The sequence below is a fragment of the Mytilus edulis genome, chromosome 8, assembly GCF_963676685.1.
Source record: "Mytilus edulis chromosome 8, xbMytEdul2.2, whole genome shotgun sequence".
In the NCBI taxonomy this organism is placed as follows: Eukaryota; Metazoa; Mollusca; class Bivalvia; order Mytilida; family Mytilidae; genus Mytilus; species Mytilus edulis.
In genome coordinates, this window is record NC_092351.1 from 32,442,713 (window position 1) to 32,461,730 (window position 19,018).

At 32.9% G+C, this 19,018-nt stretch overlaps 1 protein-coding gene across 1 annotated transcript in view; it reads left to right on the forward strand.

The window, feature by feature from the left end:
* LOC139485386 (glutamate receptor 2-like) overlaps positions 1-19,018 on the forward strand; it is a 42,866-nt gene that overhangs the window by 22,823 nt on the left and 1,025 nt on the right. Inside the window, exons 6-17 of the mRNA XM_071269834.1 lie at positions 1,464-1,625; positions 2,774-2,971; positions 3,444-3,551; positions 4,242-4,352; positions 4,791-4,866; positions 10,203-10,345; positions 11,743-12,092; positions 12,972-13,170; positions 14,079-14,326; positions 16,195-16,306; positions 17,892-18,026; positions 18,629-18,751. Coding sequence (XP_071125935.1) covers positions 1,464-1,625; positions 2,774-2,971; positions 3,444-3,551; positions 4,242-4,352; positions 4,791-4,866; positions 10,203-10,345; positions 11,743-12,092; positions 12,972-13,170; positions 14,079-14,326; positions 16,195-16,306; positions 17,892-18,026; positions 18,629-18,751 — 1,965 coding nt within the window. The remainder of the gene's footprint in view (positions 1-1,463; positions 1,626-2,773; positions 2,972-3,443; positions 3,552-4,241; positions 4,353-4,790; positions 4,867-10,202; positions 10,346-11,742; positions 12,093-12,971; positions 13,171-14,078; positions 14,327-16,194; positions 16,307-17,891; positions 18,027-18,628; positions 18,752-19,018) is intronic.

The window sequence follows — 19,018 nt, forward strand, 5'->3', positions numbered from 1 at the left end:
ATTTTTGTTTTAAAAATTAATATTATATGATTTCATCTGTTTTACTACATAATTTTACAAATTTTAATTCGCAAATTCCTATGCTAGAAAATCGTGATATCTCTTGAATTAGGCTTATTGTAGAAATTTCGGAAACATACTTATTATATGCACTATATATAATGTTTTTGACGGGTTGTTGTCCCTTTGACACATTCTCCATTTCAATTAAGATCAATTCAAATAGAAATAAGTTCCAATATGTCTTATTTTGTAAAAACAGAAAACATTTGGGTGCCTGATGATATGAAGATGTTTAAGGGCAGACGTGTTGTGTTATAATATATTTGTATTCTTTTAACCATTTAATTGTGATATCTAATTTATTGTAATGGATCGTTTGGCACAATCTCATGGTTAATTAAACTCACTTACAATACCTTCTAATTAAGAATAGGCGTTAATTTTCAAAAGACATTATCACAATAGTTTAAGTGATAGATACAATGGATAAGCGTTGATTCATGAAAAACAAACAATTCGCCCTGCGGGCTCATGGTTTCTTTTTCAAGAATCAACGCTTATCCATGGTATCTATATCACTTACCAAACAATATGATATAATCAATTCCTTCATTTATCTTAACCATTAGGATAATTTAGGTCTTCAATTAAAATGTTGTTGGTAATCTAAAAATGATTATTTTACACAAAGTCGTTTGAATTAAAAATCCTTTATTGACGAATAATTAAATTCTGCAATATTTACATGTATAATGAGTCGGTCGCGTATATTAGATTAAATGTTTTGCTAAATATTGGTCCCGTCTTAGGCCAAATAAAATAGAATTTGTGGTTCAAGTTACATAAAATAAAGTTAAGGTATGAAGGTAGTTTTTTATATGTTTTTTTTTACATTGAGTCTATGAGAGCTACGTTCTGACTTCAGCAGTGCTGAATTAAACATGACAAACAACTGTTAAGGGTAGGCTCAATATTATTGAGACTAATTAAAAAATAGGGCAGATAGGGTAACTGGAACCACACTGTCATGTATTTTTATTTGGTCTTATACAAATGAAATTGTAAGTTTCCCCATCCCTTGTCCTTGGATACGTATGGATAGTTGTCCCACATCAATCCTTACCACATTCCCCGTTATTATTAATAATATGACCAAAATTTAAAGGAGATGGGAGGGGGAGAAGTAAACGTCAAGACGACAGCAACCAATCGACAAAGGTAACCATGCAATATCTTAAGATCATCAAACAATCTGCAACAATGGAGACAGCTGCTTGTGAAATATATTTAGATCTAAAGCGTCGGATCTTATATCAGTTGTGAATAAATTAAAAGAAAAAAATATCTGACATTAAAACCATAATGGTTTTCTAATGAAAAAAAAACATTTTATAAATTTCGTGCATCCGAAACGCTTTGCTGAATTGCACATGAAATATATCATCTGTGATATTTATTAGGACATTTTGAGTCTTCCTGTAGAAAAGTTTCGCCATGGTGGTGTAAAGATCACAGGATTTCAGCTGGTAGATTATTCGACATACAAAGTACACCGGTTTATAGGGCAATGGAAAACACTATCAACATCTTTGTGGCCCGGAGCAGGGGGCAACAGAATAAGTGTAAGTAACATTGATAAAAATTCTCTGAGACTGTAGTGGAGATACAAAAAGAGGGGCGAAAGATACCAGAGGGACAGTCACACTCATATATCGAAAATAAACTGACAACGACATGGCAAAAAAGAAAAAAGAAAAACAGACAAATAATTGTACACAAGAAACAACATAGAAAACTAAATACAGAGCAACACGAAACAAAAACTAGGGGTGATCTCAGGTGTTCTGGAAAGGTAAGCAGATTTCTCTCCACATGTGGCACCTGTCGTGTTGCTCATGTTATTACAAAGCCGGTAAATAGTCTTATTCGGTAGGTCACATTCATGAAAAGATATTGGTTTTATACTAAACAAATAATTCCGAACGATCACATCAAATATTCCCCTAAACCAATTCATAAAAATTAAATACGCGTTCGAAGGAGATAAGATAGAACATATTAATTGAAGAGGTCGTCTAGAATAATTATCGACTCCTAGGAGTCGATATTAAGAATTGAACGATGGACAGTTAGTGCGTGAATTTTTCTTGCTACCTGATTGGAAGATTTTACGAGACGTGAATAATCAAAGTTTATTGATTGGTTAGGACAATCCAAACCTAGTAAATGTCCTTCAATCCCGTAGAATATCGGATTTGTCCTCTCTATTTTAGCAATTAGATTTTGCCTGGTCATTAATCATGCATATTTATGATATTGATACACAGGTAACTTTTATTTATAAATAGTCGAATCTTCTGGAGTTATACTACTTCATAACGTGTGACCTCACGTGTGTGGTCAAATTTGTTGATTGATGCACGTGGCTATTCTAGTAAAGCAATTAATCTACAAAGCGAGAGCACTTTCCATTTTCATCAGCTAAGAGTCGACTAGCCCTTTTTGAAAGGCTAATGCTTGTTTTATATGTTGAAGTCGAAAGCAGCATTACAAACAATAAACTGATTTGCTGTTGGACACACACATAAACATGTACTGCTAAAGTTAAAAAAAAACACGTTAATTCCGACCTATTTTTAAAACAAATGAAAACAGCAATATATTTACTTTGCCATTTATTCACATACATGTATATTTTTTTAATAATTTTTAACAAGGTTTATCATCTGACATCAACACTTAACTTTAGATAGTTTTACAAATACAATAGGTTGGTGCAGCTCTTTCTTTTGATGCAGCAACGATACTACAGGACACGATTAAAGGAATGCTTGAAAGTGACCCTAATGTATTTAAAACCACATTTAGACGTGCTGACATTTACAACTTTAATACGACCAAAGGAATTCCTTGTTCCGGTGGTAGGCCTTGGATGCATGGCCAAGAAATAATGAGAAGGATGAAATCGGTACGTTCAGTGCATGAATAACTTTTTTTTTTTTAAATTAACCCATACATTTCATTGCTGTTTTATGTTTTATAGGAGATTTGAAATTACATGTAGCTTTGTTTAAAAAAAAATTAACATGAAAATGAAATGAAAATGAAATGAAAAAAAAATACGCAACACGTTTCGTCATAAACTTAAATATTATGTAATAATTACATGATTGATATACCAACAAACCAGTGATATATATGGCCTGAAAATTTCAATAAAATATCTATTATTTAGTAGTTACACTTGTTCAAACATTGGTATAGCTTATTGCAATTGCCAAGTTACATTTTTTAACTTTGGGGATTATCCTTAGGATTATCTTTACCTGGGTAAGGCATTGAAATAAGTATTGCTTCCCTCATTCAAAATAGAATCGACCAGTTGCAGAAAAGTTGGCTACATCTAATATGTTGATATGTAATATTGATTTCTATTTTAGATGGACTTTGATGGTTTAACAGGAAGGGTAACTTTTGACGAAAATGGTATGCGCAGACATTTTAATTTGGAAGTTTATCAAGTGTCCCTTGATTTTGGGCCTACAAAGGTACTGATTTCTTCCTCTATGCAATATTTACTTTTTTATTCATTTAATACTCTCCGTTATGAATTTTGATACGCTAAGATCGATATCCTGTACTGGAAACTGAAATCCACAAGTTTTAATTGCAATTTACCGAGTAAATCTATTGCAAATTAGCGGACCAAATTACAGCTGACACAGACTTCATGGCACACACTGCTTTGGTATGATAAATACAAGACCATCAGCTATGTACTAAATAATCTATAATCAATTGGTACGCATCAAATAAGTCCATAGGGACCTAGATGTACTTTATATTTTACTAGAATAAAGATATTTCTGTTCATGTAGTATAGTTATGTTATGTAATACATAGATCTATAATTTAGCTTCAACTGATTTTAAAACGACAATTTTCCATTAATATTGTTATTATTTTTTGGGTTATTAGAATGACAATAAAAATTTAAACCTTTTCACATTAAGTTAACTTAATCTAGACAAATAACGCAAGATTAGAAAAAAAAATAAGTTTCCCTTCCGACATGTGCTTACATCTTCGAACCAGAGGTTGCACTATTAGATAATTGATTGAATTTTTTCTAAATTATATTCAGAAAATTATACATGATATACTATTCTGAGCTTTTTTAATTATCTAAATAAGTATTTGTTTTCCTCCAACTATGTATACAGACCAATTTCTTTCAGATAGGTGATTGGCATTCTGTCAATGGTTTCACTTGGAAAGGACAAGAGGAGAAGTATGAAGAAAAGATCGACAATATTGACAGAGATATCAAAATTGTGATAAGTGTGCTGGTTTGTACTAACACGTCTATATTCAAAAATTAGCATCTGCCTATATAAATACACACTTAGGAAATACACAATTGGCATTATTTAAGAACGATTTAATAAAGAGATGATCAATTTTCAAATGTAAGGATGTCTGCAACAAAGCAAACGTCAAAACGAAAAGAAGAATATAATTCAACTAAGTAATGATAACGACGACACATTGTGATTGTATCTGAGGTACAATTACAAAAAAAAATACCATTACAAATATGCTACAAATTTTCATGCACATGTATATCGTCTTTAGTGCTTCTGTCGAAATGGTTAACAAATATTTTGCTCTTCTGTTTTGTCGATTTTGTTAAGATCACGAATAAATGACCACCGCGATTAAGTTAGCACGGTTAAAATAACAGTTTACCATAAACATGTATATGATGAGTGCGTTTCTTTTTGAAGGAAAAACCGTTCTTTATGCTTAAATCAGAACCACAGAAAAATGGATCAGCATGGACAGGAAACGATCGATATGAAGGTACATGTATATTGCCAAATGGTCGTTTCAGAGTCTAAAGGACTCTGGGTAATTCATTGTTCGTACCCCAAAATGAAAATAACGTCACGACATTGGTTGAATTTTCATTGTTTTGGAAGTTTTCATCCAATCACGACGTTTTGGTGTACACTTTTGAAAATATTACCAAGAATTCATTAGATTCTGAAACATTTAATTTTGTTACCGTGTATTTCTTGTAAGCCGACATTGTTTGTGAATAAATATTTGTTTGTGCACTGAGTCTAATTTGTATTACATGGTTGACGTATTGAGGGAGCTACCATTTGATTTATATGGGGGGGGGGGGGCTAGGATGAAATTTGATAAAAATAGGCAGGACAGGAGTTTTGAGTAAAAAAAAAGGCAGGATGAGCAACTTGGTAAAAAAAAGGCAGGATGACAATTTGTGTAAAAAAAGTCAGGATAACTAGTAAAAAAAAGGCAGGACCGAATAGAGTAAAAAATAAAAAGGCAGGACAGAGATTACAACTAAAAAAAAAAGCAGGACAAAATTTTTCATCCTAGCCCCCCATAAAAATTAAATGGTAGCTCCCTTAAAACAAAATAGGTTTTTCAAATATTTATTAACCAACTACATGTAAGTGCATTATTGCCAAAAATGACTGTTTTTTTTTAAATTTCATATTTTCTCTAATGGCCCTGTTTTTCTGTAATGGCCCTGTTTTTTCTGTAATGGCCCTGTTTTTCTGTAATGACCCTGTTTTTTCTGTAATGGCCCTGTTTTTCTGTTATGGCCCTGTATTAATGCCCAGTTTGTCTGTATTAAGCCCTGTTAGGGTTTTTAATAAAGTTAATAAAACTAAGTTGTAAAGAGTATAATACCTTTTTGTATTTTATTTAATTTAGTAACCAGCAACAAACATTAAAGAACCATATAAAGGGATCACTGTTCATCCTGTTTTTTAACACATATCTCTTTCAACTTAATATCTTGGATATTTGGTATATTTAAAGCTTTATAATGGTGAAGATTATTTGTTCAAACTAAACTGTCATTAAAAGAGTAAGACAGAACATCAAGTTAGCAGCAACACATACATTTTTGTTCAGTTGGTTAATAAATGTATTAAGAAATGGGTGTTTTTATAATGGCCCTGTTATATGTCCTCGGTCATTAATAATGGCCTCGGATGTCTGTAATAGCCCTCGGCGTTGCCTCGGGCCATTACAGACTTCCTCAACCATTGTTACAGACCTTGGACATATAACAGGGCCATTATAAAAACACCCATTCATTAATACTATAATAATGTATAAAAGACCATCTTAATAACCTCTGTTTGATTGTATATGTCATGTTCTTTGAATGGAACTCACTGACAAGGTACCACATATATGACTTATGCATAAATTGTACACCATGGAATACGGGGTAGTCTCTATAGCCGGATTAAATAAAATTGGGAAAGGAAATGGGGAATGTGTCAAAGCGACAACAACTCGACCATAGAGCAGACAACAGCTGAAGGCCACCAATGGGTCTTCAATGAGGGGGGCAAGGGGTTTAACTGTTATGCTGTTATGGGGCAATTTAATTCTTTGTTATCTGTTATTTTGAAAATATATTTACTGTTAGCTGTTATTGTCTTATTCTTTGTTAGCTGTTATTGGGCTTTTATTATTTTTGTTATCTGTTATTTAGATAATGTATTTGCTGTTAACTGTTATTGAAAATTGGAATGTTAGCATTTTTTTTGACAGTCAATATTCGATATAAATTGAAGATCATTGGCCATTGGGGTCTACCACTACTAATATGTTTGTCCCGTATTCAGAGAAGGATTCCATTAACATATACCCATCACAGAAGTGAGGTCCAGGACAATTCAAGTATATCTTATGATTATCCTTTGAAATAAATTCCTTTTTTTTTATGAATGTGTATTTAGAATTATCTTAGTTTTTTGTATGAGAATAATGTTCCTTGTTTTCCCTACGAACATATTAAATTAAATCAATTCTTAATATGACAAAAAGGAAAACATATGGCCAGGAATATCTGACAAGGATCTCAATTAAGGACTAGGCCCTAACAACCACTTAACCTTTTATATAATATGATACATAGACTCAGCTCTGTGATTCTTTTCAAAGCAGAACCAAATGCATTGTACAATGAAAGTTCCAACCATGTACTTGGGTCCGAAGCTGCACATAACTCATTACAAACCAAGATTTTTTCGTTTCAAGCCATTGTTTCCCTACTAAACTATGTATTCTACTTACTAGTACACTTGGTACAATCAAAAACCTCAGCTGATAAACATTTTTTCAAATAAGGCCTTTGAAACTAGTGGAATAAATTGCTTTTAGAGTGTCAAAATTCGTTCGAAGTACTTGATAAATTGCATGCTTATAATTGGTGCTTTTGATTTTTTTACCCTATATACCCCTTTGCCTCATAGTTTTTTTAAGAAAAATTCACACACCTTATTAAATGGTCATTTAGAAAAAGTCAGAATATTCAAACTCTTTTAGGTCACTTTTTTGATTAGCAACAAAGGGAGCTTCAGTCAATATATATAAACAATACACCAACGTTTCATGAGAACTGCTGTCTGCTGAAAACATTTTTGTGTTAATGTCTGAAAACTGGAAAATCACCCCTTTTTAATTAATAAAACCCGTTAACTCGGAAACGTAAAATCGAAAATTTATAAAAATTGAAAATTACCTCATGTAAATAGAAATAAACAATTCACCAAAATTCCTTGCTTTGTGAAAGCATTTTAGAGATATTATCAGAAAACTGAAAGAAAAAAAAACAACCAATTTTATTGAATAAAAACCCATTTCCCAGAAACAAAATCTAAAATCTAAAATTTATGAAAAAAAAAAAAAAAAAAAAAAGGGAGCTCACGTCAATACATATAAACAATTTCCCAAAGTTTATTGCAAATGGTTAAAGAGTTTTTGAGTTAATGTCCGACATGTTGACAACAGACGGACAACAGTATACCATAATACGTTCCGTAAACGAGCGTATAAAAAATATTATAATATATTGAGATATATTGAGTAGTAATTTAAACACATTCTAGATACATAAATTAATACTAAAAACATAGTCATAGAAAATGGAATGCATTACAAAGGATTATATCCGTTATAAGAAATACTGATTTGTCAAAGACCGAATTATTTTAGTATTTCATTTACTGTTATCTGTTTTTGTCCATTTTAATTCCTTGTTATCTGTTATGAGCCAAATCAATTTGCTGTTTTGCTGTTATTGGAACCCCCCTTGCCCCCCCTCTTCAATGTAGCGAGAAACTCTCGCACCCGGAGGCGTCCTTAAGCTGGCCCCTTAAAAATATGTATACTAGTTCAGTGATACTTTACGTCATACTAAACTCCGAATTATACACAAGAAACTAAAATAAAAAATCATACAAGTCTAACAAATGCCAGGTGCTTCTGACTTGGGACAGGCGCAAAATTGCGACGGGGTTAAACATGTTTATGAGATCTCAACCCTCCCCCTATACCTCTAGCCAATGTAGAAAAGTAAACACATAACAATACGCACATTCAGTTGAAGAGAAGTCCGAGTCTGATGTCAGAAGATGTAACAAAAGAAAATAAACAAAATGACAATAATACATAAATAACAACAGACTACTAGCAGTTAACTGACATGCCAGCTCCAGAACTCAATTCAACTGATTGAAAGATTATGTCTTCATCATATGAATATTAGGCACAATCCCTCCCGTTAGGGTTAAAGACTTTCTAAATGAAAGAACACAGTAGGTCGTCCTCGAAAATGGAAGATCCAACACTGCACCTGTCTAATCAGAAGTTCCCCAGCGCAGCGTCTTTTATAAATAAACGACCTTCAAGAGTGCACAGTCAACACATCATCATTTAGAAAATTTGCCGGTGACTACGTCTTGTACAGGAAAATAAAAACACAGCACAGACGCAGCACTTCTACAAAGATCTGGAGACCCTACGAACATGGGAGAATGATTGGCTCATGGAATTCCATCCCAACAAATGTCAGGTCATTCACATTAACAACAAGAGAAAACATATAAGACAGCCATTTAACATCCATGGCCACGTCTTACAGAAAGTCGAACCCACAAAATATCTGGGATCCAACACTCACCACAAACTGAACTGGACTACTCGTATAGATCAAGTAGTAAGGAAAGCAAAAAACAATAGGGCTTTTCTACAGAAAAGATATATTATATACCAATGTCAACGCAATACCAATGAAGTCTGTTACAAGACCCTTGTGAGACCACGCATCGAGTATACACTCATCATTTGGGATCAACACACTGCAAACAACCCTCGTAACCTGGAAATGGTACAAATCGAACAACCAGTGTAACAAACCTATTAAACCAACTGCAATGACCAACTAATGTAAACACCAAAGTGGAAACAATTATTAGATGAACAATGTGTATAATTTTTTTTTATGAGTCCCAAATATAATAGTAACTATTGATATGCATTATTGGGTACATGGCATATATTTGTTGTCAATCGGTAATTGGTTAATACATTTGTAGTTCTATATAACAAACTGCTGTGCAATGTTTTACGTTTGAATAATTTGAAAAACTATTCTTCCGATTTACTGAAATAGCTGAATTTTCAATAAAAAGTCCTAAAATTATATAATTGAAACCAAATACGACAAATATTTGAGATAAACATAGGCTAGAGGAATAGGGTGAGGGTTGAAACCTCACAAAATAATTTTTGCGCCTGTCCCAAGTCAGGAACCCCAGTCTTTGTTGTGTTTAAAAAAAAATATTTATATGTTTCGTAGTTGTAGTGTTGGGTCTATTTGACTGAACTAGTAACATTATTGTGTAGGGGCCAGATGAAGCCCGCCTTTGGTTGCAATACTACAATTAACCAGAGTACAATTTCTAGCTTTGAAGACCTATTGGTGACCTTGGGCTATTTTCTGCTCAAAAGTCGGTTTGTTTTCTCTTTGACACATTCCTTGTTTCCATTTCCATTTTCAATCTTAATCTAATGATCAAATGTTCCTGATCAAATGCACAAACCTTTTTTCTGTAAAGTCAGTTCAAATTGCAGGAATTACTCGAGAAAAATGTTTCTACACTTCTTTTCCTTATACTATCCTCCTCTCAAAGGTGTAATGTAAACCTTGATACAGTTATGTCAGTGTACATGACATTGTAAAAATAAATTGCATTAAAATTATCATGATGAAAAATAAAAAAATTGTGAATATTGTAATTCTAAGTTATTCTTACTAGTAGTATATATTTTTACCTTATAGTGTTATGTTTTATTCACAGGTTTTTCCGTAGAGTTGATACGTGAAGTTGCAAGCATTGCAGATTTTAAATACAAGTTAAAGCATAGTACTACTGGAGTTTACGGAACATATTTAAACGAAAACCAATCATGGAATGGATTAATTGGTCGTATCATAAGGAAGGTAATGAGTCCTACTAATGACGTTTCATTCGATATTATAATTATACCATCTTGAAATTATAACTTAACAAAAAAATGATTCCGATTGCTTGCCTTATAATGTGGCTATATATGGTTCTATTGGCTAACATGAGATATATTAAGTAAGAAGCCTATCTAATCAGTTAATTGTTTGCGCAGAATATTTGTCAAATTGAACTAATGAGTCTTATAAAGTTTAATGTTTTACACATTGTGACTTGGGTGAAGAGTTGGCACTCATACCACATCTTATTTATAATTATTGCATAAACGATAATATCTCGTGTTTGTAAATTTTGTCTTGTTCATTTTCACAACTATCTAGTATGCACATAAATTCGTATCAATAAAACATAAACCAAATAGAAAAGGAACGTAGGGAACAACCGCTGTATCGAAGGATAGTAGACATACACAATTTAAAATGATAGTAGACGTAAAAGTCAATTACCCTAATATGATTGCATCATCCTTTTATCAGTCTTTTACTGGCTCGTGACTTTCTATCATATATATTGTTCCATTAAAAGCGCAGTATTGTACTTCATATTAAAATATCTGTTTGTGACAATATATAGCAGTAGTAGAACCTCCGTTATATACATAAATCACAAGTACAAATGTACTACCGGTATATAGAATCGCAAGATATATTTTGTTGAAATTACAAAAAGACATGAAACACCATGTGTTATAAAACGTTCATTCGGTGCATTCAATATTTGGACAATCAATCATGCTCATTATTCTTATTATTCTTATCAATTTTATTATAACTATTATGCCTCATTTATGGGCATTATGTTTTCTGGTCTGTGCGTCCGTCCGTCCGTACGTCCGTGCGGCTTACCCGCTTCAGATTAAAGTTTTTGGTCGAGGTATTTTTTGATGAAGTTAAAGTCCAATCAACTTGAAACTTAGTTTATAAATTTTGAAATTATGAAGAAACTAAGGTTTCAACTCCCTCAGGCAAAGTTGACTTTAGATGAATTTGGCTATATATTTTAAATTAGGTATTTTTATTGTCATATATAGCTCTTCAACGGGTTCGGTACTTATACATCTTCGGATTTCAAATGTTTGGCATTGAGCGTTCCTGATAAAGGTGAATCCAGAAAAGCGCTTCGAATGCATGCAATTATTAAACGTGTTGTTTTCAATTTTATGGTACACATGTTCCCTATAATATGAATTTTCTAATTTTAATGTCAAAATAGAGATTTTCCCCCATTTTCATGGTCCACTGAACATAGAAAATGATAACGGATGGGGCATCCGTGTACTGGGGACACTTTCTTGTTTTTATTATTATTACTATTATTAATTTTATTATAACTATTTTTATTATTATTATTTATTATTTTTATTATGTTGCAGGAAGTTGATATATCAATCGCTCCTTTGACGATTACACGACATAGAGAAGAGTATGTAGACTTTTCAGAACCATTTATGAATACTGGTATCAGCATTATGATAAAGAAACCAGATATTCAGAAACCCGGCGTATTTGCGTTTATGCAACCTTTCTCTATATTTTTGTGGTTATGTATCGTTATATCATACTTTGTCGTCAGTGTTGGAATATTTCTAGTTGGAAGATTTAGTCCATCTGAATGGGAATGGTCAAAACCTTTTAAACTCGGAAATAATAAATTTAATTTAGCGAGTTCGTTTTGGTTTACCATGGGATCTATGATGTTGCAGGGATCAGACACTTGTCCAAGGTAGGTGAATATGTATCTGGGATGTAGAAATAGTTATAAAAAAAACGAAGCTAAAGATCTTGGCTTGATTGTTTAACGTGCAGTGGCAAATATTCCATGCATGTTCCGTGCGTGAGCAAATAAAAAAAAAACAATAGGAAGGTCCTGAAATAAAGGCCGTCCAGAATAAAGGTAGGGAAATTTAGACTGCCACTTGGAAAATGAGGGTAAATTTGATAGGGACGGATATTCTGCCTTGTAATAGGCTACCTACATGTATGGACCACTCAAGAGGTTTACAAGGGTTCTTAACGTTCAGAAAGCGCGGTATTCTTTCTTAACGGGGCATCGGATTTAACGATGAAGATACCAGACAGAATCAAAATGCACAAGAAAAAACGACAACACCATTGCTCATCAAAAAACTAAAAACTGAGCAACAACAACGATCATTGTGTCAAACCAACCTTACATATCTACAACTCCATTCTTAGTTAATTATGTTTGTGCGTTTTCATATGTAAGGTCGGTAATTTTTTCCGGGCACTCTGGCTTTGCTCCACCAATAATAACCGACTTTACGATATAGTCAAAGTGACGCCAATCAATCAATTAATCATACAATCTACACGTTTGACCTCTGACTGTTGATAAAAGTATTCTCAAAAACATGACAGGTTAAAAAGTATTATTTGAAGGGGGTTAAAATAACAAATGCAGCAAAACATTTGAAATTTTTCACACCTTGAGATAATCCATTATAGGAAAAAAGCCGAATTCATGGCCTGCCATCTCATCTATATAAGTGAGCATGTAAATAAGGCCTAGAAATCACTGCATATTAATGAGATTATAAAATGTGCCTTATATGTAAATAAATGTTTTTCTACTCATTTTAAGATCTAATGCTGGGAGAATAGTTGGTGGAGCTTGGTGGTTTGTTGTGCTGATTACAATTTCATCTTATACAGCAAATCTAGCGGCATTTCTGACCATAGAAAAGCTACTTACCCCTATCGAAGGCGTCGACGATTTGGCAAAGCAAACAGAAATCGCATATGGAACACTGGCATCAGGATCAACACAGGATTTTTTCCGTGTCAGTTGGTATTTCATTTAAAATTGTTTGTCTTTTTTATTACCATTATTTATTGTTCTGCAATCAATTAAACTGACAAAGAAAGTGTTAACCTAGTTAACAGCTATTAATAAATACATGCATACATGTCCGTTCTCTGCCTCCTTTAAGGTCCGGTTTGATATTTTTTTTCCATGCAAACATATATTCTTTAATAGCAGGTTGGTCTATACAATTTTGCTTTTTACATTCTCATCAAGGGTTAAATTATAAAGACAAATGACGAATACGGGAATGTAACTCTGCTGAAACTTATTGCACATTGTAAATGCACATAACTCAAGACATGTCTCTCTCAGAAAAAAAAAATCAATAGCAAAATTTTGCTCACTTTGACTGCATTCTTATTTTATGCGTATGCAGGTTATATATTAAATGTATATTAAGAGATTTTCCTACTTTGCTGAGAAGATGAGCGACATATTCAGACATATAATATAAATACGGTATATATGGGGTCAGTAAATTCAATGAGAGCGAACGAAGCTCGAATCCCCATCCGGAATTTACTGACCCCATATATACCGTATTAGGTCACTAGCACACTATGTAACGAATTTATCTTACCGACTATCTTTAGTGTGAAATTTAGACTAGTTACTTATCAAAATGAGCAAGCCAGTCTTCAATACTATCAGCATTAAGAAACTACTTCCATTTATCCTACAAAAACAGATGCAAACAATAACAACTTGTTAGGTTTAAATGTGTTTTATGAATTCATTTACATTTTAATCATCAATTTTTTCGTCTGTTAAAACCTCTAAGAATTTTCTCAGTACCGTTTTGTTTTTATAAAGGGACGCAACACTACTACTAACCGTATATACAAGTACGTAACATCATTTTAATTTAATATTTTATTATAGAATTCCGAGGTGCCTGTATACCAAGCGATGTGGAATTACATGACTTCTGCCCAGCCAACGGGATTTGTTGATTCATCGAAAGAAGGGGTAGAACGTGTTCGTAATATGAAAGGAAAATATGCTTTCCTAATGGAATCCGTTTATAATGAATATTTCAATCATCAAGAACCATGCGATACCATGCAAGTTGGACCTAATCTTAATTCAAAAGGTTATGGCATCGCCACGTGGAAACGCTCTGGGTTAAGGTAATCATAATGTTCCCTCTTTTAAATAGTTCAGGATTTGAAAAGAATTGCTGACAGTAACACTAAAAACATTTCTACTGAAAAATAAAGGTTTGACCCTTAAAATCATATTAAATCGATTTTCTTGTGATTATGATTATAAAGAAAATATTGGATACTTGCACAAGAACTTATTATGTATAATAATTAAGTATCATGTGTAGGTTTTTTTTTATGCTGTCAATTATCTCTGGCTGCTTAATACCTGTTGGGATTTTTTTGTCGATGTTTACTCCTCCTGACATTGATAAAACAGTATGTGAGATGATAGAGCGATGTTTTTTTATATAATTATTTTCAATGCATTTCCATTTCCTATGTACGCTTTGTCATAACAGTTGTTAAATGATTTGTTGTATTAAATAATATCTGTGAGAATAGGTCAGCACTAAATCTTCTTTCCACGGTTGTGTTTTGTCTTTTAACGTGGGTTTTCTCTTCGCACATCAGCTGTGCGATTGCCGAATTTTAAATGATATTGTCATGGAAAGTTTAATGCATACGGAAAAGCTATCGGCGTTTAAGTGAGATATAGGTAGAAATATTTCAATACCATTTGCATTTCTGACTGCCTAAGAGGGGTCCCGCTCCAGTCATGCATCATTGGTTTCCTACCCTTACCGAAAAAAACACCTGCGGCAAACAGTTTGCAGCAAACTTGCCGCAACCATTTTAACATGAAAATGAAGTTTGCGGCTAGCTTGCTGCAAACATAATTATGCAAATTATATTTGCCGCAAGCTTTCGCTTGTTTGCTGCAAGCTTGCGGCAATTGTTTGTTGCAAAATTTGCGGCAAACTTGCAGGAACTACACATATACTTATGTCATGTGTGAAGACAGTCACATCCAATTTATTTATTTAAAAAAAAACAAGGTAAAATCTCAAATGTGTATTGAGACTATAAAGCTAGGTAATAATTGCATTACAGAATCTCACTTAATCTTAATAAACATGATCATGATGGTGCAGTGCATCAGTTACAAATTCAAACTTATAATGGCTTAAGTTTTTCAATAACACATACATGTATATATAGTTGCTTACTTAATTATGTATGATGATAACATTAATTATTTCATTAAAACATGAAGTTCTATGAATCATTTGTACTTACAAAATTACATACTGATTATCCCATATTATTGAACCAAAATGCCTCCTTGATCTCCTATATGTAAAATGCATTTCCAAACACAACCAACATGACCTAGCCACAATTTCAAATTGTTAGCATCCAGGAAGGGCCAACTAGGCATGCCCAGTCAATATTGTGTAATTCCTGCAATGATCTGGCAAACATATAGAATGGTCAAAGTTTTCTGCAATCTTGCGGCAAACGTTCTTTATTATTTTAAACTTTCTGGCAATCTTACGGCAAAAATTGATGTTTCTGCAAACTTGCCGCAAGCTTGCAGCAATGTTTGCCGGAAGTTTGCAGCTACCGGCAAACATCTACAAACACTGTTTTCTGTGTTCCTGCAAACTTTTTGTTTGCCGCAAGCTTGCAGCAAATCTGCTGCAAGTTTGCGGCAAATAATTAAGTTTCATAGGGGTATATAATCAACAAATTGTTCCCACAAAGGGCAGAGGGGTGGGTCCGAGCCCCTGAAAAACCCTCTTAATTCGCCTCGGCATGTAATCTTTTACAAAAAATTCATCCTACAGCAGTTTACATACCAAGCTCTCAATGCCCGCGATTTCGCGGGTGTGTTCTAGTTGGTATTTAAGTTTAGAAGCTCCTGGACTATGTGTTCATTATTTAAACCTCACCACATGTTTAATATTGTGTTGTAAATCATTTTACGTCGTAACGAAAATATTTTACAGGGATCAGATATCAATAGCTGTCCTTAAACTTAAAGAGAATGGGATGTTGATTAAATTGAAAAACCAATGGTGGATTGAAAAGGGTGGATGTGGAGTCCAGGAAACACATTCGGTAACGTAATAAATTGATACTGTGGATTCATTTATTTTCTTGAATACCTATTTTCGTGGTTTGGGAAGAACTTGCATTTTCGTGGATATTTGATTTCGTGGTTTTGTCAAGGTCTGCATACATTCTATTAGAAAATTTGTAATTTGTTGTACATTGGAATTCGTGTTTTCTGGGTAACCACGAAATACACGAAAATTGGTATCCAACGAATAATAACAAATCCACAGTAATACAAAAGAATTTAAATCAAACAGTGAATGCTACACACAATTGCTATTCTAAACTATACATGTTTCTAAGATTCTTTTAATCGTCTGTGTTGTGTGATATTTTAGTTTTATTGTTCCTCAACTTTAACTTTATCTAATTAAAGAGCAGATGAGAAATTTCTTTTCAAAAAGCCAATTTATTTCCCTCAAATTATCTTTGGTATTTGTAATTGTATGTTATATGATACTTCTTCAGCAATGCTGCAAACACGAGGAAATACAAACTAAAAAAAAAAGGAGTTTTGTATATTTCCATTTTTCCATATCAGTCTATACTATTAAACGAGAAGACCTCATTTTTGGTGTCGCTTCTCTTCTTTCCACAATAAATTAATCAACACGACTCTGTGTCCTATATATACAGTGCATAGTCGCATTTGTCATCCATTCGTATGTTTATTCAGATTGAGTTATTTTGAGAGAAAAACGAGAAAAAAGGCATCCGGATATTGTCCCGTCACTGGACGAAATTTTAAGTCAGATTATACTTCCGGTTTGCGTTTTTCTGTATACTTTGAACAAACAAATAGTACAAATAAAGTGTATTTTAATTCTGTTCAGAGTTTATTAAATGGAGAGGGTCTGTATACTATGTCAATTGACCACCATGGATCGATTACTAAACTAAGAATTGAAAGTAAATACACTTTATTTATATAGTAATATACAGATAAGCGCTAAAATTATTCATGTGAACTTTTGATACCTTTTCTGAAATCTCCATTCATTAAATATTTTACAAAATTCATTGATTACAAAAAAAAGATGTGGTATGATTACCATATTGAGACAACTCTCCACAAGAGACCAAAATGACACAGAAATTTACGACTATAGGTCACCGTACGGCCTTCAACAACGAGCAAAGCCCATACCGCATACTCACCTTTAAAAAGCCCCGAAATGACGATGTAAAAATATTCAAACGAGAAAACTAACGGCCTTATTTATGTACAAAAAAGGAACGAAAAACAAATATGTAACACACAAACAAACGACAACCACTGAACTACAGGCTTCTTACTTAAATGTTCATAACATACTAAATGTATGTTCATATTGAAATTGATAGAAAACCAAAAATTGGGAATTTTGGAAATGAAGGAGGAGGTATAAAACTTCTAACAACACTTTACATACTTTTAACTCCGCTCTGAATGCCCGCGATTTCGCGGGTGTGTTCTAGTATTATATTAACTCTTTATATAGAATTTTGATTTGTACATATATATGTCCATTTAATATATAAATAAAACCGTGACCTGATTGTAATACATGTAATTCTTTGATTTTTATACTATTTTCCTTTTTTCTAGAAGTCTAAGAAACGATCATTATCGTTAAATAAAGTCGCAGGAGTTTTCTTCATTCTCATTGGTGGACTTGTATTTGCAATTGTTGTTGGTGTCATTCATTTCCATAAAACAAAGACCAAAGTTCAAAAGTTAGGCGTAAGTTTAACATATTTGTATAACTTTTGTACATCGTTTTTGTCCCCAAGTAACGCGTCTGTGTGTACGTAACATGTAAAATATCCTTGTTAGCGCTACAAAAAAGTGTATCATTTAGTTATTTACCTTGTACCTTGGATAGATAAAATATGTGCAACGTGGGGGACATTGAAACTCTTTGGCCAGAATGACACGTACACACTTTCACTTCAATGCACACAATATCGCACATGTTTCACTATTTTTTGGGGATTTAGTTTTACCTACCGGGTATCAAATATTACCGTATATCGTCATACAATCTGTCTTGTTTTCATCTGTTCTGACATCTTTACCACTGCACGGACATACATTATTCAACTTTTAATATTTCAAACCAAATTATATCTTTTAAACAATTTCCTGTCTATAGAGTTATGATATCGTTGATATGACCAATGATAATCTGTTTATCGCTATTTAACCTATGACGACGTTGTTAATTTCATTGACAACGGGTACGTGCGCCCTTAATTTCTAGCAATACCCTTTCATACCACTCTACTGTGCCGAGAAAGGAAATTATCATTATACAATATACTGCAATTATTTTATATTTGCAGGGTTTATATTTTTTCGGAAATGACATGAAATGTACAGCTAACATTGAGTATACACGATGTCCAACTGAGAGCACGAATGGGCGTGTCGTAACAAACGGTCGTTCAAATGGAGAAAAACCTCAGGTATATATATATATATATATATATATATATATATATATATATATATATATATATATATATATATATATATATATATATGAATCATATCACTATCTCATTAATGGTATTGGTCCGAGACCACAATTATATCGTAGTGCATTTCTTTTAGAACATAAATGAAAATTAAAAAAAATCCCACCTGCGTTTTCTCAATGACATTTTTACAGTGTGTTGTACTACTTTTGGGACAAATTATATCAAAATTATAGATAACTTCATCGGCTCTAA